This window comes from Pristiophorus japonicus, chromosome 16 (genome assembly GCF_044704955.1).
Source record: "Pristiophorus japonicus isolate sPriJap1 chromosome 16, sPriJap1.hap1, whole genome shotgun sequence".
NCBI lineage: Eukaryota > Metazoa > Chordata > Chondrichthyes > Pristiophoridae > Pristiophorus > Pristiophorus japonicus.
Window position 1 is genome coordinate 10,347,998 of NC_091992.1, and position 23,117 is coordinate 10,371,114.

Below are 23,117 nucleotides of genomic sequence, written 5' to 3' on the forward strand. Positions count from 1 at the left end.
TTATGAACAAAGGTTGAGCGGGTTGGGCCTATACTCATTGGAGTTTAGAAGAATGAGAGGCGATCCTATTGAAGCATATACGATTCTAGATAAACATAAGAACATAAGAAATAGGAGCAGGAGTAGGCCATACGGCTCCTCGAGCCTGCTCCGCCATTTAATACGATCATGGCTGATCCGATCATGGACTCAGCTCCACTTCCCTGTCCGTTCCCCATAACCCTTATTCCCTTATCGGTTAAGAAACTGTCTATTTCTGTCTTAAATTTATTCAATGACTCAGCTTCCACAGCTCTCTGAGGCAGCGAATTCCACAGATTTGCAACCCTCTGAGAGAAGAAATTCCTCCTCATCTCAGTTTTAAATAGGCGGCCCCTTATTCTAGGATTATACCCTCTAGTTCTAATCTCCCCCATCAGTGGAAACATCCTCTCTGCATCCACCTTGTCAAGCCCCCTCATAATCTTATACGTTTCTATAAGATCACCTCTCATTCTTCTGAATTCCAATGAGTAGAGGCCCAACCACAGAACCTTTCCTCATAAGTCAACCCGCTCATCTCCAGAATCAACCGAGTGAACCTTCTCTGAACTGCCTCCAAAGCAAGTATATCCTTTCTTAAATATGGTAACCAAAACTTTACGCAGTATTCCAGGTGTGGCCTCACCAATACCCTGTATAGCTGTAGCAAGACTTCCCTGCTCTTATACTCCATCCCCTTTGCAATAAAAGCCAAGATTCCATTGGCCTTCCTGATCACTTGCTGTACCTGTATACCAACCTTTTGTGTTTCATGCACCAGTATCCCCAGGTCCGGCAGTACTGCAGCACTACGCAATTTTTCTCCATTTAAATCATAACTTGCTCCGATTTTTCCTGCCAAAGTGCATAACCTCACACTTTCCAACATTATACTCCATCTGCCTATTCACTTAGCCTGTCTATGTCCTTTTGCAGGTTTTTCGTTTCCTCCTCACACATTGCTTTTCCTCCTATCTTTGTATCATCAGCAAACTTGGCTACATCACACTTGGTCCCTTCATCCAAGTCGTTAATTTAGATTGTAAATAGTGATTCTGAGGGGACTTGACAGGGTACATGCTGAGAGGATGTTTCCTCTTGTCGGGGAATCTAGAATTAGGGGGCATTGTCTCAGAATAAGGGGCCGTCCATTTAAAACGAAGATGAGGAGGAATTTCTTCTCTCAGAGGGTCGTGAATCTTTGGAATTCTCTACCCCAGAGAGCTATGGAGGCTGGGTCATTGAATATATTTAAGGTGGAGATAGATTTTTGAAAGATAAGGGAGTCAAGGGTTATGGGGAGTGGGCAGGGAAATGGAGCTGAGGCCAAGATCAGATCAGCCATGATCTTATTGAATGGCGGAGCAGGCTCGAGGGGCTGGACGGCCTACTCCTGCTCCTATTTCTTATGTTCTTATGCTGGCGACACCAAAGTAAAACTGCCAGATTCACCGAGGCCGATGGCAATCCGGCATCCGCAGAGAGAGAAACAGAGTTAACGTTTCAGGTTGATGACCCTTCATCAGAACTGGAAAAAGTTAGAGATGTAACAGATTTTAAGCAAGTACGGGGCAGGGAAAGGGGGGAGGGGAGGAAAGAACAAAAGGGACCATCTGTGATTGGGTGGAAGGCAGTAGCTATCAAATGTCAAAAGCGATGACGGTGCAAGGCAAAAGGAGATGGTAATGGGTCAAGTTAAGAAACTTGTCTAGAAACTAGAGTAAATATGCTGTTAGAACATAAGAACATAAGAAATAGGAGCAGGAGTAGGCCATCTGGCCCTTCGAGCCTGCTCCGCCATTCAATAAGATCATGGCTGATCTGATCTTGGCCTCATCTCCACTTCCCTGCCCACTCCCCATAACCCTTATCTTTATCTTTCAAAAATCTGTCTACCTCCACCTTAAATATATTCAATGACCGAGCCTCTGCAGCTCTGAGAATTCCAAAGAATCACAACCCTCCGAGAGAAGAAATTTCTCCTCATTTCCGTTTTAAATGGACCACCCCTTATTCTGAGACTGTGCCCCCTAGTTCTAGACTCCCCCACGAGGGGAAACATCCTCTCTGCATCTACCCTGTCGAGCCCCCTCAGAGTCTTATACGCTTCACCTCTCAGTCTTCTGAACAACAATGAGTATAGGCACGTATATACAGAAAATGTTGGAAATCTCAGTGGGTCAGGAAGCATCTGAGGAGAGGAAGCAGAGTTAACGTTTCGGGTCGATGACCCTTCGTCAGAACTGGAGAGTTTTCGGAAAGAACAGATTCTTAACAAGCACCGAAAGGGGCATATATATGTCACATATATATGTTAGCAGAGAGTTCTTTTACAAAATATGTGTTTGTCTCTTTTGCCCTTCCAGAGGCCAGATGTTAAAGAATGGTTTTGAAACCTTTGGATAATGGGTCTAAAAAATGTTGGGTGAAGATATTGGCCCAGAAATCGTGGCCACCCCGGGTCCATACGAAGTGTGTATAGACCGGGAAGGCATCGCAAAAGCCGGTTTTCAGCGCACAGCGTGCATGCGCTGAAAACCGGCTTTTCCGATCTGTTAAACTGGATCTTGACAGATCTTCCATATCTCCACATCCAGGACATTCACATGGGCAAGATTGCGGTATTTACCCATATCTTGCCCAGCGGATGTCCTCAAAACTCTTGTGCCTCATAAAAGCAGGCGCATAGCCTACTTTTACAGGCGTAAGAGTTTTAAAATACACAAAAACATCATAAAATAAAATTTTAAAAACACATTTTATTGTTAAAAGCCCTCCCCACTACTGTATATTTTAAACCATAATTTCAAAAAACCTTTAAAAAATCAGAAAAATATATTTTTTTATAATACATAAATAACTTTAATTTAAATTAATAAAAATATGTGGTGTATTTTTTCAATTCTTTTATTTGTGTTTTAACATCCCAGGCAGTAGGGGCGCTCTCGGCACTGCCCCCTGGTGGGACGGGAGAGAGCGAGGGAGCGGATACTCTTGCTGTCACTGCCAGCTCCGGGGAGGGACAGTGCTGTGGGGGGGAGCCAGGCCCGGGCAATCTGTTCTGTGTAAAACAAAAAGTTCAATTTGAAAGCGTGCTGTTCGCTGCCGAAGAGTCCCGCAAACACAGCGCGAGTGCGTGCCATTGTCCCCGGACCTCGCCTCCCGCAGCCGGATTTGTCGGGTTAGTAACCAAGGCGATCCCCGGGGGGTTAAATATGTGTCTCAGACGCCCCCCCTCTCCCTCTCCCTCTCCCTCTCCCCCTCTCCCTGTGGGGATTGAGCACCTTGCGCTGCTCAGCATGTCCCTGGGCTGGCTCCCGGCTCCCGGCCAGTGTCACACTCTGCTGCTACTGTTGCAACATTCTGATACAGTGGCAATCCGCAACCCACGTGTCCCCCTCACAACCCGGCCTTTACAAACCCCACCTTTGTCACTGTCATAGGATTACATACAGCACACAGACTGGCCATTGGGCATAACTGGTCACGCTTCCTCCTTCCCCCATCTTCCTATTCTGGAGTTTGGTAGGGTGGATGTGGGGAGGTGTGTGTGGGGTGGGGGTTGTGCGTGTGGGGAGGGGGAGGTTGTGCGTAGGGGGAGGTTGCCCCCTCGTGTGTGTGTGTGTGTGTGTGGGGGGAAGTTGCGCGTATGTGGTGTGGAGGTTATGTGTGTGGGGGGGATTGGTGTTGGTGCTGTGTGTATGTGGGGGTGGGTGTGTGTGGGGGAGAAATACAAAATAAAGACTTGCATTTACATAGCGCCTTTTATGACCACTGGGCGTCCCAAAGCGCTTTACAGCCCATGGAATACTAGACTGTGATTGCCCTCCCTTACTCGTGCCAGCCATTGCTCAGCAGGTAGCACCCTCTCTCTCTCGACTCTGGTAAGAAGGTTGTGGGTTCAGGTCCCACTCCAGAGATTTGAGCACATAATCCAGGCTGACACTCCTGGTGCACTGCTGAAGGAGTGCTGCACTGTCGGAGGTGCTGTCTTTCGGATGAGACGTAAATCCGAGGCCCCGTCTTTTCTTTCTTTCTTTCTTTCTCTCTCTCTCTCCCCCTCTCAAATTTTGTTTGCTAACGCTCCTGTGAAGCACCTTGGGACATTTTCCTACATTTAAAGGTGCTATATAAGTATAAGTTGTTGATGCTCCCAGTGCAGTGCTGAGGGAGTGCTGCACTGTCGGAGGTGCCGTCTTTCAGATGAGCCATTAAATCGAGGCCCCGTCTGCTCTCTCAGGTAGACGTAACAGATCCCATGGCACTATTTCGAAGAAGAGCAGGGGGAGTTATCCCTGCTGTCCTCGCCTACATAGCCAATGGACTTATGTGTGGCTGCTTGGACAACGGTTAGGAGCCGGAACCCTGGCTGGTTTACTGCCACCTTGCCCAATGGAGCTGAGGCCACTTTTAATGCACCTAGCGTCTCCTGCTCAGCATAGCTCAGCTACCCCCTGAATAAACTCATTGGGACGTCGGAGAAGCAAATCACTCGATTTAAGAAGGAACTTGCATTTCTATAGCACCCTTCATGACCACTGGATGTCTCAAAGTGCTTTACAGCCAATGAAGTACTTTTGAAGTGTAGTCACAGTTGTAATGTCAGCCAATTTGCTCACAGCAAGCTCCCATAAGCAGCAATGTGATACTGACCAGATAATCTGGTTGTGATGTTGGTTTGAGGGATAAATAGTGGCCCGGGACATGCGGGATAAATCCCCCTGCTCTTCTTGGAAATAGTGCCGCGGGATCTTTTACGTCCACCTGAGAGAGCAGACGGGGCCTCGGTTTAACGTCCCTTCTGAAAGACGGCACCTCTGACAGTGCAACACCTCCTCAGCACTGCACTGGGGTGCCAGTCTGCATTTTGTGCTCAAGCAGCTGGAGTGGGACTTGAATCCATAATCTTCTGACTCAGGCGAGAGTGCGACCCACTGATGAGATGGGGGCGGGGGGGGGGGGGTGGTTGGTCTGGGTTATATTCCCTGTTACGTTTTTTTTAAACTAGATATTCTCCTTGGGTTCAGTATTACTGGGCACCCTGTAAATGGACCTCATGTCCCCAGTAAAACACTCTGTGCATTTACTTGGCCGCTATCTAAGTTAATGCAGTGAGCCCAGGGGTCTAACTGGATACGCTTGCCACATAATTCCATTAACTGAACTGTAGCTTGTGCTGCCACATAATCCTATTTATTTCAGTAAACACTCTAACTCGGGATATAAACCAACAGATATGTCTGTTTAACAAGTGTCTCACCTCCTGACCCCTGAAAGCCTGTCCACCACCAACAAGGCCTAAGTGAGAAGAGTGCTGGAGTACTGGCCGCTTGCCTAGATGGATGCAGCCACGTCAACATTCAAGATGCTCGACAACAGCCAGGACAAAGCACTCTGCTTGATCGGTGTTCCCAACACAAAATTTAATATCCACCCCCTCTGTACTTGGTGCTCTGGGGCGAAAAGGCCTCCTTCGATGCTGCATTACTCTGTGGTTAACCAGCCGTTCGCTGTTGGATACTGATTGACTGGGCACTCCCAGCAGTTTTCTGTTTTATTTATCATTTTACAGTATGGTAGCATAGCAGCTATGTTACTGAACTAGTAATCCACAGGCCTGGACTAATCATCTGGAGACACAAGTTCAAATCCCACCACGGCAGCTGGGGAATTTAAATTCAGTTAATTGAATAAATCTGGAATTAAAAAGCAAGTATCAGTAATGCTGATGCTGACCAAGAAACTGCCAGATTGTCGTAAAATCCCATCTGGTTCACCAATGTCCTTAGGGAAGGAAATCTGCCACCCTTACCCGGTCTGGTCTATTGTGACTCCAATGTGGTTGACTCAGTTGTACTAAACTGCTACAAAGTACACTGTAGCACCACGGACTGCAGCGGTTCAAGAAGGTGCCTCACCACCACCTTCTCAAGGGCAATTGGGGCTGGCCAATAAATGCTGGCCTTGCCAGTGATGCCCACATCCCATGAACAAATATTCTTTGCATAACTGATTGTATTCTCAACAACTAGCAGTAACTAACTGTAACCATCACTGCGCTGTGAGCAGCAAGACTCAATACACCAAGTTATCTATCATTGGGGAACATGCTTCATTTTTGTCACACAAATCTCTTGAATTGTCCCTGATATCCCCTCTGCACCCAGTTCATAGAACGGTTACAGCACAGAAGGAGGCCATTCGGCCCGTCGAGCCCGTGCCGGCTCTCTGCAAGAGCACTTCAGCCAGTCCCACTCCCCCACCCTTTCCCCGTAGCCCTGCAATTTTTTCGTCCTTCAGGTACTTATCCAATTCCCTTTTGAAAGCCACGTTTATATCTGGAGATTGCCTTCATGTTCCACAAAGGACATTGTATAATGTCATGTGGCTACAGTCAGTCCAGTGTTTCATATATTTGTGTTGAATGGAAATTAGTGGAGAGCTGGGCATAAATACGGAGTCATCTATTGAGGGAGCGCAGAAATATTCATCAGCTAAATGCAGGGACTAGATTTGCAGCTGAAGTTCAGGGAGTAATGTCTGTTATTGTGTATAATTTCTGTAAGTATAGAGTCTGGAATGGTGGTTTATAATATTAACCGCCAAAAGTGTTTTAAATGACCTGCCAATAATATATTATAGGGAAAATGCTAGAATCTATTCTTAAGGGCGTGGTAACAGGGCACTTAGAAAATAGTAATAGGATTGGGCAGAGTCAACACGGATTTATGAAAGGCAAATCATGTTTGACAAATCTGTTTTTTGAGGTTGTAACTAGTAGAATAGATAAGGGGAGAACCAGCGGATGTGGTGTACTTGGATTTTCGGAAGGCATTCGATAAGGTGCCACACGAGGTTATTGAACAAAATGAGGGCTCATGGGATTGGGGGTAATATATAAGCATGGATTGAGGATTGGTTAATGGACAGAAAACAGAGAGTAGGAATAAACGTGTCACTTTCGGGTTGGCAGACTGCAACTAGCGGGGTGCTGCAAGCATCAGTGCTGGGACCTCAGCTATTCATAATATACATCAATGATTTGGATGAGGGGACCAAATGTAATATATCCAAGTTTGGTACAAAGATAGGTGGGAATGTATGTTGTGAGGAGGATGCAAAGAGGCTTCAAGCGGATATAGACAGGCTAAGTGAGTGGGCAAGAACATGGCAAATGGAATATAATGTGGAGAAATATGAAGTTATCCACTTTGGTAGGAAAAATAGAAAAGCAGAGTATTTTTTTTAAATGGTGAGAGATTGGGAAATGTTGGTGTTCAGAGGGACCTGGGTGTCCTTGTTCACGAATCACTAAAAGTTAACATGCAGGTACAACAAGCAATTAACAAAGCAAATGGTTTGTTGGTCTTTATTACAAGAGGGTTTGAGTATAAGAGTAAAGACGTCTTACTGCAATTATATAGGGCTCTGGGGAGACCACACCTGGAGGATATGCTTGCCATAGAGGGAGTGCAGCGAAGGTTCACCAGACTGATTCCTGGGATGGGGGGATTGTCCTATGAGGCGAGATTGAGTGGACTAGGCCTATATTCTCGAGAGTTTAGAAGACTGAGAGGTGATCTCATTGAAACATACAAAATTCTTACAGGGCTTGACAGGGTAGATGCAGGGAGGATGTTTCCTCTGGCTGGAGAGTCTAAAACCAGGGGTCACAGTCTCAGAATAAGGGGTCGGCCATTTAGGACTGAGATGAGGAGAAACTTCTTCACTCGGAGGGTGGTGAATCTTTGGAATTCTCTACCCCAGAGGGCTGTGGATGCTCAGTCTTTGAGTATATTCAAGACAGGGATCGCTAAATTTTTGGATATTAAGGGAATCGAGGGATATTGGGATAGTGCAGGAAAGTGGAGTTGAGGTCGAAGATCAGCCATGATCTCATTGAATGGCGGAGCAGGCTCGAGGGACCGAATGGCCTACTCCTGCTCTTATTTCTTATGTTGTGTTCTTACAATGCATGTGACCATGAAACATGTTTTTAAACACACCCTAATCTCAATTGGGTCACAGATTGAATGCAACATATTGCCTCATTTCTAAATATTACATAGAATTTGACATCACAGACCATTCGGCCCCACTGGTCCATGCTGATATTTATGCTCCACACGAGCCTCCTCCCACCCTACACCATCTAATCTCATACTTCCGTTCTAAATGTTTACATAGTGAGAGTTTCATTGTTAAATGGTGACATAAAACCGTGATCACAAATTGTGAAAACAAGATGTTGAACAGGATCTGTGTACACAAGATTTTTTAATAATACAGATGTAGTGTCAGCTGTGGCTCAGTGGGCATCACTCTCGCCTCTAATGTCAGAAGGTTGTGGGTTCAAGTCCAACTCCAGGGACTGGAGCACGATAATCCAGGCTGACACTCCCAGTGCAGTGCTGAGGGAGCGCTGCTCTGTCAGAGATGCCGCCTTTCAGATGAGGTGTTAAACCGAGGCCCTGTCTGCTCTCTCAGGTGGACGTGAAAGATCCCATGGCACTATTTTGAAGAAGAGCAGGGGAGTTATCCCCGGTGTTCTGGTCGTATATATCCCTCAATCAATATCACTAAAACACATTATCCAGTCATTTCTCACATTGTTGTTTGTGTAAAAGTAAACGGATAATTAAGGCCTCGCTATTAAGCCCTCCACGATAGGCAGGAGGGAGTCAGGTGGGGTGGGGTGGGGTTAAACCCTAAAAAATGGGGAACGCGCCCCCAACCTGTACATTGCCGTCTTTACGCTCAAAGGTTTCAAGGCGTTCATGTGTCCCATCTTGGAGAGGCGGGTCACTTGATTGTCATATTTAAATCAGGCTCCGACAGTGCAGTTGGGAGCCTGATTTACATTTAAGAGTGGCCGGCTGGGTTTCCTGGGCCTCAGAAAACCTGGCAGCAAAAGGGAGATGGGAAATGCGGGCTCGAGAAGGCAAGTGATTTTTTACTAATGATCTTGCAGGCCGGGACCGCGCTGATTTCTGGGCCGGACCAGCGCACATTGCTCAGCAGGCCGGATGCCATTGGAGGGAGCAGCGTGCGGTGGCATTCCACTGCAGGGAGCAGCGTGTGTTGCTGCAGGAGGGCGACTGGGTTGGACATCGCCATATCCCAGGTCGCTGATTTGGAGCGTGGGCAGGTACAGCAGGAGCGGCGAGGTCGGGGCGAAGGAGCGGCGAGAGTTCGTAGAGGGGTGTGATCGGGGCCCAGGAGAGGTGTGAGATTGGGGCCCAGATCGGCACGGGCCAGCCCACACTGCGATATGTGTGCGCACTAGGTCCGTGTAGCAGAGCAGGTCTCCAGTCATCTTGGTTAACCCCTAGCTCTGTCAAGCCCGTGTGGTGGCTGATGTGCAACGGCCATGACACGTTAAAAAAATCCACGCACAGGCATCTTCCACCCTTCAATATGTAGTTCGGGATCTGGAATATTAGGCCCTTCATTGAAACACCTATGAACTCATAGAAACATAGAAAATAGGTGCAGGAGTAGGCCATTCGGCCCTTCGAGCCTGTACCACCATTCAATAAGATCATGGCTGATCATTCACCTCATCCCTTTTTGGCGTGGAAGTAAATCATCCTCGTTTCGAGGGACTGCCTATGATGATGATGGTTTGTGGGAGCTTGCTGTGCGCAAATTGGCTGCCGTGTTTCTTACATCATCATCATCATCATCATCATCATCATAGGTGGTCCCTTGAGCGAGGATGACTCTCGTGTTTCTTACATTACAACAGTCACTACACTCCAAAAATTACTTCGTTGGCTGTAAAGCACTTTGAGGTGTCTGGTGGTCGTGAAAGGTGCTATATAAATGCAAGTCTTTTTATCGGTATAAAACAATGGATTCCTGGGCACAACCGGTTGAGCAGATTGTTTTACTGTCCTTTACAAAAAACCAATCTGAGCGGCAAGTATTTAATTTTTCTATTTTTGTCAGAAATGTCAACTGGCTGGTTTCGCTTAAAGCGAGTGGTGCTGGCATGGCGAGCTTGAATGTGTGACCAGCTTCTCTCGCTCTATTTTCCAGCTCTTCCACAGTGTTCCACAATGAAGGAGAATATCCAGCGACTGCTGGTGCAGTTCAAGGATGAAGGCGGCGAAATCCTGGGCTCACCTTTTGATGTCCCGGTGGACATTACACCCGACAAATTGCAGCTCGTGTGCAATGCTTTGTTGCTTAAGGTAAAAAAAGCATTTTAAAATACTTTTATACAGTTATGAGCTTTCGACCACGTATCCGCAGCAGAACGAAGATTGTCTATTTTCACCGCCATAACATCGCCTGTCTCCGCCCTTGCCTCAGCTCATCCGCTGCTGAAGCCCTCATCCATGTCTTTGTTGCCTCTAGACTTGACTATTCCAACGCACACCTGGCTGGCCTCCCACATTCTATCCTACGTCAACTTAAGGTCATCCAAAACTCGGTCGTCCGTGTCCTAACTCGCACCAACTCCCGCTCACCCATCACCCCCTGTGCTCGCTGACCGACATTGGCTTCCGGTTAAGCAACGCCTCAATTTCAAAATTCTCATCCTTGTTTTCAAATCCCTCCACGGCCTCACCCCTCCCTATCTCTGTAATCTCCTCCAGCCCCACAACCCCCCCTGAGATGTCTGCGTTCCTCTAATTCTGCCCACTTGAGCATCCCTGATTATAATCGCTCAAACCGTTGATGGTCGTGTCGTCTGTTGCCTAGGCCCCAAGCTCTGGAACTCCCTGCCTAACCCTCTTCGCCTCTCGACCTCTCTTTCCTCCTTCAAGAAGTTCCTTAAAACTTACCTCTTTGACCAAACTTTTGGTCTCTTGCGCTGATTTCTACTTGTGCGGCTCGGTGTCAAATTATTATCTCATAATACTCCTGTGAAGTGAAGTTGGGTCACTTCACTACCTTAAAGGCGCTATATAAATACAAGTTGTTGTTATTATATTTTAGGGACTGAGACACTTGATGTGACTCTCGTGCAATCCCAATCCCCTCGCCCCCACCATTGACGGCCGTGCTTTCAGCTGTCTAGACCCGAAGGGCTGGAATTCATTCCCTTCCTAAACAAAATACTGCAGATGCTGGAAATCTGAAATGAAAGCAGAAAATGCCGGAAATACTCAGCGGGTCAGACAGCATCTGCGAAGAGAGAAACAGAGTTAACGTTTCAGGTTGATGACTTTTCGCCAGAACGGGAAAAGGTTAGAGCTGTCAACGGTTTTTAAGCAAGTGTAGAGGCGGTGGGAGGGGAGGCAAGAACAAAAGGGAAGGTCTGTGATAGGGTGGAAGGCAGGAGAGATTAGAGAGATCAAAGGGATGATGGTGCGCGGCGAAAGGAGATGGTAACGGGACATGTAAAGAAACAAAAGATGGGTCTAGAGGAGGTGTAAGTGGGATTGGCAGAATTATCAGCAACAGCTAGCATCAGAAAAACTGCAGAGTGATGCTCTCTGCCTCTCCCTCTGCTTTTAAGACGCTGCTTTGAAACCTGCCTTTTTGACCAATCTTTTAGTCACCCTTCCTAGTATCTCCTTCTTTGTCTCAGGTTCAATTTATGTCTGGTCACCCTTCTGTGACACACCGAGGGACAGTTTACCACATTATAGATGCTATCTAAATGCAAGTTGTTAATGGAATAGTTTATCTCATTCCTTTATCAGAACATTTTGTCATTGGAACATAAGAATTAGGAGCATACGACACCTCGGGCCTGCTCCGCCATTCAATGAGATCATGACTGATCTTCGACCTCAACTCCACTTTCCCGCACTATCTCCATATCCCTTGATTCCCTTAATATCCAAAAATCTATCGATCTCTGTCTTGAATATACTCGACGACTGAGCATCCACAGCTCTCTGGGGTAGAGAATTCCAAAGATTCACCACCCTCTGAGTGAAGAAGTTTCTCCTCCTCTCAGTCCTAAATGGCCGATCCCTTATTCTGAGACTGTGACCCCTGGTTTTAGACTCCTCAGCCCGGGAGGAAACATCCTCCCTGCATCTACCCTGTCAAGCCCTGTAAGAATTTTGTATGTTTCAATGAGATCACCTCTCATTCTTCTAAACTCCAGAGAATATAGGCCTAGTCTACTCAATCTCTCCTCATAGGATAATCCCCCCATCCCAGGAATCAGTCTGGTGAACCTTCGTTGCACTCCCTCTATGGCAAGTATATCCTTCCTTAGGTAAGGAGACCAAAACTGTACACAATACTCCAGGTGCGGTCTCACCAGGGCCCTATATAATTGCAGTAAGGCGTCTTTACTCTTATACTCAAATCCTCTTGTAATAAAGGCCAACGTACCATTTGCTTTCTTATTTTTCAGCAAAGGGATCGGACAGGCTTGCTGGACCAGAGCGTCTTTACCTGTCTGCCATTGTCCGTATGTTTGTCATAAAATCTGAGGAATTGAGTGGGGGGTGAAAAAGAGCAGCACAAATGGAATGATTTTCATTTGGTCTCATCTTTTCAGGATGATCCCTTGCCTTTGGCCTTTTACGTGAATGAGACGGAGATCGTCACCTCGCTGGAGAAGACGCTGCAAGAGCACCAGCTGGAGACAGAGAAGGTTATCGACATTATTTATCAGCCACAGGCGGTGTTTCGGGTCCGGGCCGTGACTCGCTGCACCAGCTCCCTGGAGGGACACACGGAGGCTGTCATTTCTGTGGCTTTCAGCCCTACTGGCAGGCAAGTCTCCCGAAGAGCGTATTCCACAAAATAGTCAGGTCTCTTCCTTTTAATGCACTTCCCCTTGTTTAAAGGGAAAGAAAAAAATACTTTTACAGGTACAGCATCTGAAATCCAGCAACCTACGGACCGAGACTGTGCCGGTTTTCAGGTTTTGCCGGATTTCGGACCTCGATGTTGGCGCTCCCCATCGCTCATCGCCAGTCCTCTGCTCCCTCGCCCCCCCCCCCCCCCGGCCGATTCCTCGCTCCTCACCGCCTGCTGATTCTCGAGACCCCCCCCCCGGCGCTGTGTATTTTTACCGGTTTCCTCGTGCCTTGCCGCCCGATGCCGCCATCTTGGCTGCCTCAAACATGTCGGGTTTTCGGACAATTCCAGTTTTCAGAATTTCGGATTCAGGACATTGTACCTGTAGTGAGACGATTGTCCTATGAAGAGAGATTGAGTAGATTGGGCCTATACTCTCTGGAGTTAAAAAAAAAATTCATCCCACCTGAAATGTTACCCTGTGCATTCCTGCTGCTTTATGTCAGATTTGCAGTTTTCCTTTTTGACTCCAGGCCTGTGCTTTAGTTTTAGGAGGTGTACATATGATTATATTTTCTCTCCCCCCTCATCGTGGTATAGAGCTTTCCTTGGCCGAGAGGGTGTGCGGGCGACACCGGTCTCCACCAGTGTCATTCTCGAGGCAGGTGTTAGGAGCCTGCCCCTCCCATTGTGTTATTTTTCTCCACCCTCGTTCTGTACAAATCCACAAGCCTCCTCCCACCCCTCTTCATCTCACACTATCAGCATATCCCTCTATTCCTCTCTCCCTCATGTGTTCATGCAGCTTCCCCTTAAATGCATCGATACTAGTCACCTCAACCACTCCCTGTGGTAGCGAGTTCCACGTTCTCACCACTCTCTGGGTAAAGCAATTTCTCCTGAATTCCCTACTGGATTTATCAGTGACTCTCTTATATTTGTGTCCTCTAGTTCTGGACTCCCCCACAAGTGGGAACATCTTCCCGACAACGACCCTATCGAACCCTTTCATAATGTTGAAGACCTCTCTCTGTTGGGTCTGTTGCTCTGATTGCCGGCTGTACATTCACTCTAAGGTGGATTTCCCGAGATATATTCCCATGGTCAACAGTCTGAATTCTTCTGTGTCAAGACCATCTTCAAAATGCTTCTCCTGAATTCCCTCTTGGATTTATTAGTGACTATCTTATATTTATGGCCCCTACTTTTGAACTCCTCCACAAGTGCAAGCAGATTGGTTTTGGCAAACTTTGGGTTTTCAGAAGTCTTTAACTACGCGAAGGTTGCTTGATCACACTTTTTGTTGTAAAGTGCGGCAACTATGTGGTTGTGGCGGTTTGTACAGCTTATTGTAGACAAAACTAATGGTCGGTATTGCTTATTGTACACTGCTCTGTTGCGCTAATGGTTTGTTGTGCGCAGTATTGACCCGATGTCCCTGATGTTCAAGGTATCTCGCGAGTGGATCAGGGGACACCACCGTGCGGTTCTGGGATCTGTCGACTGAAACTCCGCACTTCACAGCTAAAGGTAGGTTCACTTTAATACTGGTGTTCCTGCAGAAAATACAATCTTCCCCCCCGCCCCCCCCCCCCCCCCCACCACCACAGCCCCTTTCCTTTTTGGTCTGCGATCCTGATGCGTTTCCCGGGAAGACTGAGCGCGATGGAGACTGGCCTTCTCGCAGGCCTTTATTTCCGAATGTGCTATTTTTAAGTAACACCGTGAAAATGGGACCGGAGGACATGACTTAGATTGGTTAGTTTATACCTGTCAGCTATGGTAGCACACTCTCCTCTGAATCACAAGGTTGTGGGTTCAAGTCTCAATCCCTCACGCACGCGTGCACCCCTCCCCTCGCTCGCAGCCCCCTCCCCTCGCTCACAGCCCCCTCCCTCTCCCTCCCCCTCGCTCGCAGCCCCCTCCCCTCGCTCACAGCCCCCTCCCTCTCCCTCCCCCTCGCTCGCAGCCCCCTCCCCTCGCTCGCAGCCCCCTCCCCTCGCTCGCAGCCCCCTCCCCTCGCTCGCAGCCCCCTCCCCTCGCTCGCAGCCCCCTCCCCTCGCTCACAGCCCCCTCCCCTCGCTCGCAGCCCCCTCCCCTCGCTCGCAGCCCCCTCCCTCTCCCTCCCCCTCGCTCGCAGCCCTCTCCCTCTCCCTCGCTCGCAGCCCCCTCCCTCTCCCTCCCCCTCGCTCGCAGCCCTCGCCCTCTCCCTCCCCCTCGCTCGCAGCCCCCTCCCTCTCCCTCCCCCTCGCTCGCAGCCCTCTCCCTCTCCTTCCCCCTCGCTCGCAGCCCTCTCCCACCCCCTTGCTCGCAGCCCCCTCCCTCTCCCTCCCCCTCGCTCGCAGCCCCCTCCCTCCCCCTCGCTCGCAGCCCTCTCCCTCTCCCTCTCCCTCCCCCTCGCTCGCAGCCCTCTCCCTCTCCCTCCCCCTTGCTCGCAGCCCTCTCCCTCTCCCTCCCCCTCGCTCGCAGCCCCCTCCCTCCCCCTCGCTCGCAGCCCTCTCCCTCTCCCTCCCCCTCGCTCGCAGCCCTCTCCCTCTCCCTCCCCCTCGCTCACAGCCCTCTCCCTCTCCATCCCCCTCGCTCGCAGCCCTCTCCCTCCCCCTCGCTCGCAGCCCTCTCCCTCCCCCTCGCTCGCAGCCCTCTCCCTCCCCCTCGCTCGCAGCCCTCTCCCTCCCCCTCGCTCGCAGCCCTCTCCCTCCCCCTCGCTCGCAGCCCTCTCCCTCCCCCTCGCTCGCAGCCCTCTCCCTCCCCCTCGCTCGCAGCCCTCTCCCTCTCCCTCCCGCTCGCTCGCAGCCCTCCCTCTCCCTCCCCCTCGCTCGCAGCCCTCTCCCTCCCCCTCGCTCGCAGCCCTCTCCCTCTCCCTCCCCCTCGCTCGCAGCCCCCTCCCTCCCCCTCGCTCGCAGCCCTCTCCCTCTCCCTCCCCCTCGCTCGCAGCCCTCTCCCTCTCCCTCCCCCTCGCTCGCAGCCCCCTCCCTCCCCCTCGCTCGCAGCCCTCTCCCTCTCCCTCCCCCTCGCTCGCTCGCAGCCCTCTCCCTCTCCATCCCCCTCGCTCGCAGCCCTCTCCCTCCCCCTCGCTCGCAGCCCTCTCCCTCCCCCTCGCTCGCAGCCCTCTCCCTCCCCCTCGCTCGCAGCCCTCTCCCTCCCCCTCGCTCGCAGCCCTCTCCCTCCCCCTCGCTCGCAGCCCTCTCCCTCCCCCTCGCTCGCAGCCCTCTCCCTCCCCCTCGCTCGCAGCCCCCTCCCTCCCCCTCGCTCGCAGCCCTCTCCCTCCCCCTCGCTCGCAGCCCTCTCCCTCCCCCTCGCTCGCAGCCCTCTCCCTCCCCCTCGCTCGCAGCCCTCTCCCTCCCCTCGCTCGCAGCCCCCTCCCCCTCGCTCGCAGCCCCCTCCCTCTCCCTCCCCCTCGCTCGCAGCCCCCTCCCTCTCCCTGCCCCTCGCTCGCAGCCCCCTCCCTCTCCCTCCCCCTCGCTCGCAGCCCTCTCCCTCTCCCTCCCCCTCGCTCGCAGCCCCCTCCCTCCCCCTCGCTCGCAGCCCCCTCCCTCCCCCTCGCTCGCAGCCCCCTCCCTCCCCCTCGCTCGCAGCCCCCTCCCTCCCCCTCGCTCGCAGCCCCCTCCCTCCCCCTCGCTCGCAGCTCCCTCCTCCCCCTCGCTCGCAGCTCCCTCCCTCCCCCTCGCTCGCAGCCCCCTCCCTCCCCCTCGCTCGCAGCCCCCTCCCTCCCCCTCGCTCGCAGCCCCCTACCTCCCCCTCGCTCACAGCCCCTGCCCTCCCCCTCGCTCGCAGCCCTCGCCCTCCCTCTCACGCACGCTCACATGGACTGGTTAGGCTGAATGGCCTGTTTCTGTGCTGTATATCCTATGTAACACAAGCCCAACTTCCTTAACCATTCCTCAGAACGACAATCTCTGATACCTGGCATCAGGATGGTGGGAAGAGATAGAAAAATATCAGGCCAATGCAGCAGGTGGCGCTCTTTCTCCAGTTGGGGCTGAAGCACATTGTTGTTGATGAGGGAGCTTTACTCTGCATCAAGCCATGCTGCACCCTGCCTGGGATGCTTGATGCAGAGAAAACAGAGCGTTCCAAATCCCAGTGCCGACTTCACCGTGATGAGTGGATTATTCATCCTCCCCCAAAAAAGAGAAAGTAAAGTTAATTTGATGCAGCTGGCCATTTGGGGATGGTTTGTGGCATTTAGTCTGTCACGTATCAGTTGTGTCTCAGTGGGTTACAATCTCACCTCTGAGTCAGAAGGTCATGGGTACAGATCCCGCTCCAGAGATAATGTAGGCTGACCCGTTTTGTTTCGTAACGCCCCCGAGAAGCACCTTGGGACATTTTACTACGTTAAAGGCGCTATATAAGTATAAGTTGTTGTTGTTGACACTCAGTGCTGTGATGAGGGAGCGCTGCACTGTTGGAGGTGTGCCATCTTTCGGATGAGACGTTAAACAGAGGTCCCATCTCAGGTGGTTGTAAAAGATCCCATGGCGCTATTTCGAAGAAGAGCAGGGGAGTTATCCCCGGTGACCTGGGGCCAATATTTCCCCCATCAAGCAACATCACTAAAACAGATTATCTGGTCATTATCACATTGCTGTTTGTGGGAGCTTGCTGTGTGCAAATTAGCTGCTGCGTTTCCTGCATTACAAAAGTGACTACTCTTCAAAAAAAAAAAGTACTTCATTGGCTGTAAAGTGCTTTGTGACGTTCTGAGGTTGTGAAAGGCACTAAATAAATGCAAATTCAATGTTACTATGCAGCACTGAAACTCTGCTCGGCCATCAGTCAATAACCATGTAGAGACAGAAAAGCATTGGAATTGGGGGCCCCCCCTCCCTTGAACATTGCCATCCGAAGACATAATTTGTGTGCATAGTATTAGATTGCGTGTCTTTTTATAATGGAGGCGTTGGCCCATTTTAAAATAGCGGACAGAGTTAATCCCGTCCACGCTGCTGTTTGAAGAGCCTGATCTCAAGGCGGGAGTGCTCCCACTCTCTGCAATTACGAATGAAGCTTCCCCTCTGGCCGCAGCTCGCCAACTCCCTCCATTTCTGCACCTTCCCTTTGATTATCCGTCTCGCTTTCATTCCGTGGAATTAGTGTGGCAGCAAATTAAATGAGATCGAGTCCTTGCTACTATTGACTGACGAAAAAAAACCTTCCCCCAAAAATCAGTGTGACTGAAATACTGTTCCGTCTGTGTAATGTGTTTCATTAATAATTCAGGAGTCGGAAGTATTGCCTTGAGCTAACGTGCCTCTAATGATTTTAATTTCTTTCCTCAGGTCACACGCACTGGGTATTGAGCATAGCTTGGTCTCCCGACGGGAAAAAGCTGGCGTCTGGGTGCAAGAATAGTCAGGTACTTCAGCTTTAAAAACCCCTCTTCAAGGATCATAGGAACAGGCCATTCGGCCCCTCGATCCTGTTCCGCCATTCGATGAGATCATGGCGGATCGGCTACCGAACTCCATGTACCTGCTGCAGTGTATTTGCTTCATGGGTTCTTTGCTTAAGAATCCATAGCAACACATGGCTATTAAGAAATACTTGGTTTATTAACAAAGGCTTAACAATCGCACTACACATTACCAGTTCATCCACCACTCTCAACCACCTTCCTCATCGTGGATCCCCCGAACCCAACTGGCTGGGATTTTATTGAGTCTTGTGAACATCACGTGACTGACTAAGCCACTCACAATGCAACAGCTCTACAAACCCATGAGCATACTCACATATCCATACATTACACCCACCTTTGACCCATACCCCTTGATACCTTTGGTTAACAAATATCTATCAATCTCAGATTTAAAATGAACAATTGATCGAACATCAATTGCCGTTTGCGGAAGAGAGTTCCAAACTTCTACCACCCTTTGTGTGTTGAAGTGTTTCATAACTTCACTCCTGAACGGTCTGGCTCAAATTTTTAGTCTATGCCCCCTAGTCCTAGACTCCCCAATCAGCAGAAATAGTTTCGCTCGATCTACCCTCAGTTCCCCTTAATATCTCAAACTTCGATCAGATCACACCATAACCTTCTAAATTCCAGGGAATACAACCCTAGTTTGTGTAATCTTTCCTCGTAATTTAACCCTTGGAGTCCGGGTATCATTCTGGTAAACCTACGCTGCACTCCCTCCAAGGCCGATATATCCTCCCTAAGGTGTGGTGCCCAGAACAGCTCACAGTACTCCAGGTGTGGTCTAACCAGGGCTTTGTACAGCTGCAGCATAACTTCTACCCCCTTGTATTCTAGTCCTCTAGATATAAAGACCAGCATTCCATTAGCCTTTTTGATTCCTCTATATTTGTCAAAACAGTCAACAGGTGTTAGTTTTTTTTCTGGTCATTAATTGGCGCTTTACGTTCAAACCTCTGTCACCCCCCCCTCCTCCACCCCCCCCCCCCTACCCGCTCATCAAAGGGGGAGAAGGTGCCATTGAAATATGAGGAGGAGAATTTTTTTTGTTTAAATTGCACGTTTAAATATATTGCCACGACATTTTACATTTCTCTCGAACACCTGCTTATCTCAGTAAACAGCGAGATGTTGAACATTTTGACTTGTCAAATGTGGCCTGAAAACACCAACTGGAGTCGGGGTGGGGGGGGATATGTACGGCGGGTCATTTTTGAAGTATCGGCAGTGTGTGTACTTTATTTATTTATTTTTTTAAAAGAGTCGTACGTATCTCTGGGTAAAGTTGCAAGTCACCTGTGTCATTTCAGATATTCCTGTGGGACCCCAACACAGGCAAGCAAATCGGAAAGGTCCTGACAGGCCACTCTAAGTGGATTACATGTCTCTGCTGGGAACCGCTACATATGTGAGTGAATAATTCATCGAGGTCTGAGGCCAGTGACAAAATGTTGTCGGCTGTCGGCTGTGCTTTTAATTTTCGTAGCCGAGAGCACTGGTACCGCTTCCAGTGTTTTATATGTCTAGACAGAACTCAGTGCTGAAGCTCAGGGACTTGTGTGACAGAAGTGTTGTTTTTACATTGAATTACATCGAGTCTACAGCACAGAAACAGGCCATTCGGCCCAACTGGTCCGTGCCGGTGTTTATGCTCCACACGAGCCTCCTCCCACCCCTCTTCATCTCACCCCATCAACATATCCCTCGATTCCTTTCTTCCTCATGCGCTTGTCCAGCCTCCCCTTAAATACATCAATACTATTCGCCTCAACCACTCCCTGTGGCAGCGAGTTCCACACTCTCACCACTCTCTGGGTAAAGAAGCTTCTTCTGAATTCCCCATTGGATTTCTTGGTGACTAAATATATTGATGGCCTCTAGTTTTGCTCTTCCCCAGACATGGAAATGTTCTCTCTCTATCCAATCAATCTATCCAATCAATCAAAACCTTTCAGAACTTTAAAGACCCCTAATTAGGTCACCCTTCAGCCTTTTTTCTAGAGAAGAGAGACCCAGCCTGTTCATCCTTTCCCGATTTGGAAAGAGGTGACATGATAGGTCCAAGTCAGCATGGATTTGTGAAAGGGAAATCATGCTTGACAAATCTTCTGGAATTTTTTGAGGATGTTTCCAGTAAAGTGGACAAGGGAGAAACAGTTGATGTGGTGTATTTGGACTTTCAGAAGGCTTTCGACAAGGTCCCACACAAGAGATTAATGTGCAAAGTTAAAGCACATGGGATTGGGGGTAGTGTGCTGACATGGATTGAGAACTGGTTGGCAGACAGGAAGCAAAGAGTAGGAGTAAATGGGTACGTTTCAGAATGGCAGGCAGTGACTAGTGGGGTACCGCAAGGTTTTGTGCTGGGGCCCCAGCTGTTTACACTGTACATTTATGATTTAGATGAGGGGATTAAATGTAGTATCTCCAAATTTGCGGATGACACTAAGTTGGGTGGCAGTGTGAGCTGCGAGGAGGATGCTATGAGGCTGCAGAGTGACTTGAATAGGTTAGGTAAGTGGGCAAATGCATGACAGATGAAATATAATGTGGATAAATGTGAGGTTATCCACCTTGGTGGTAAAAAAAGAGAGACAGACTATTATCTGAATAGTGACAGATTAGGAAAAGGGGAGGTGCAACGAGACCTGGGTGTCATGGTACATCAGTCATTGAAGGTTGGCATACAGGTACAGCAGGCGGTTAAAAAAGCAAATGGCATGTTGGCCTTCATAGCGAGGGGATTTGAGTACAGGGGCAGGGAGGTGTTACTACAGTTGTACAAGGCCTTGGTGAGGCCACACCTGGAGTATTGTGTACAGTTTTGGCCTCCTAACTTGAGGAAGGACATTCTTGCTATTGAGGGAGTGCAGCGAAAGTTCACCAGACTGATTCCCAGAATGGCGGGACTGACATATCAAGAAAAACTGGATCAACTGGGCTTGTATTCACTGGAGTTCAGAAGAATGAGAGGGGATCTCATAGAAACGTTTAAAATTCTGATGGGTTTAGACAGGTTAGATGCAGGAAGAATGTTCCCAATGTTGGGGAAGTCCAGAACCAGGGGTCACAGTCCAAGGATAAGGGGTAAGCCATTTAGGACCGAGATGAGGAGGAACTTCTTCACCCAGAGAGTGGTGAACCTGTGGAATTCTCTACCACAGAAAGTAGTTGAGGCCAATTCACTAAATATTCAAAAAGGAGTTAGATGTAGTCCTTACTACTAGGGGGATCAAGGGGTATGGCGAGAAAGCAGGAATGAGGTACTGAAGTTGCATGTTCAGCCATGAGCTCATTGAATGGCGGTGCAGGCTAGAAGGGCCGAATGGCCTACTCCTGCACCTATTTTCTATGTTTCTATGATACGTATACCCTCGCATTTCTGGTATCATCCTTGTAAATCTTCTCTGCACCCTCTCCAGTGCCTCTCTATCCTTTTCACTATTACAATGCATTGGCTAAAATGTTTTATTGAAATACTAATGACAAGCTGGATTGGTGATGGGATTGGGGGGGTGGGTCTGATACCGTTGCGGGGAACACTGCTTTGTGCCCTTAACTTTCTCGTTCTCAGTCGGTACGGCCAGTGCTTCCAGTTTATCGGCTGGATTTTAATCTTTTCTCTTTTCGGGCGATAATGGCGGTGGGGCGGGAAAGTTAGCGGCCGGGAATAGTTTGCGCTTTAGAATGTAAGTTTGTGCATCTGGGCCCTGTGTCAGGGAGCGTAGCGCGAAGGGAGGCGTTGTACATCTTTCGTGGCACAAGGATAGAAATCTCGCGAACTACAGTGCCGGGCCGTGTGCGCTCCGAGAGAGGCCGCGGGAGATGGGGAAAAAAAACCTTAAACCTCCTCCCCCCCCCGCCCCCCTCCCCCACGAAAACATTGCCCACACCACCACAACCTTCGGAGAACTTTACCTTCCTCACGGCCGCCGGCTATGCCGGACCGCTCAGATCTCCCAGGTGGTTATTGCGGGGCGCATTTCTGGGCGGGCGGATCGGGAAAAGTCCAAAGTACTGCCGGGGTCGCAGCCACGGGCGATATACACACCTGGCGCAGCTCTTCAAGGCGGTCCGCTCAACGCTGCCACAAAACCCGACCCGAGGATCGCAGCAGGGCGAAACCCAGATCGCAAACATGAGAACATAAGAAATAGGAGCAGGAGTCGGCCATTTGGCCCCTCGAGCCTGCTCCGCCATTCAATAAGACCATGGCTGATCTGATCATGGACTCAGCTCCACTTCCCCGCCCGCTCCCCATAACCCTTTACTCCCTTATTGCTCAAAAATCGGGCTATCTCCGCCATAAATATATTCAATGACCCAGCCTCCACAGCTCTCTGGGGCAGAGAATTCCACAGATTCACAATCCTTTGAGAGAAGAAATTTTTCTTCATCTCAGTTTTAAATGGGTGGCGCTTATTCTAAGACTATGTCCCCTAGTTTTAGTTTCCCCTATGAGTGGAAATATCCTCTCTGCATCCACCTTGTCGAGCCCCCTCATTATCTTATATATTTCGATAAGATCACCTCTCATTCTTCTGAACTCCAATGTGTATAGGCCCCAACCTACTCAACTTATCTTCATAAGTCAACCCCCTCATCTCTGGAATCAACCCAGTGAACCTTCTCTGAACAGCCTCCAATGCAAGTATATCCTTCCTTAAATACGGAGACCAAAACTGTACGCAGTACTCCAGGTGTGGCCTCACCAATACCCTGTACAGTTGTAGCAGGACTTCTCTGCTTTTATACTCCATCCCCCTCAAAGGGAAGATCCAGCCCTATGTTAATCAATGCTGATTAAGGTGAGAAGTTGGCTTTTTTAAATGAAGTGCAGGTTGAACCTCCCTTATCCAGAACTCCCTTATCCAGAACTCCCTTATCCAGAACCACCCCTTGTCCAGAACCATTTCTGGCCACTGGGTGGCGCATGCGCAGAACTCCGACATGA

At 49.5% G+C, this 23,117-nt stretch overlaps 1 protein-coding gene across 1 annotated transcript in view; it reads left to right on the forward strand.

Annotated features, from left to right (window-relative positions):
* Positions 1–3,005: 3,005 nt before the first annotated feature.
* nle1 (notchless homolog 1 (Drosophila)) overlaps positions 3,006–23,117 on the forward strand; it is a 36,500-nt gene continuing 16,388 nt past the window's right edge. The window contains exons 1-6 of the mRNA XM_070858052.1: positions 3,006–3,202; positions 10,063–10,217; positions 12,494–12,711; positions 14,189–14,268; positions 18,021–18,097; positions 19,474–19,571. Coding sequence (XP_070714153.1) covers positions 10,083–10,217; positions 12,494–12,711; positions 14,189–14,268; positions 18,021–18,097; positions 19,474–19,571 — 608 coding nt within the window. The 5' untranslated portion in view covers positions 3,006–3,202; positions 10,063–10,082. The remainder of the gene's footprint in view (positions 3,203–10,062; positions 10,218–12,493; positions 12,712–14,188; positions 14,269–18,020; positions 18,098–19,473; positions 19,572–23,117) is intronic.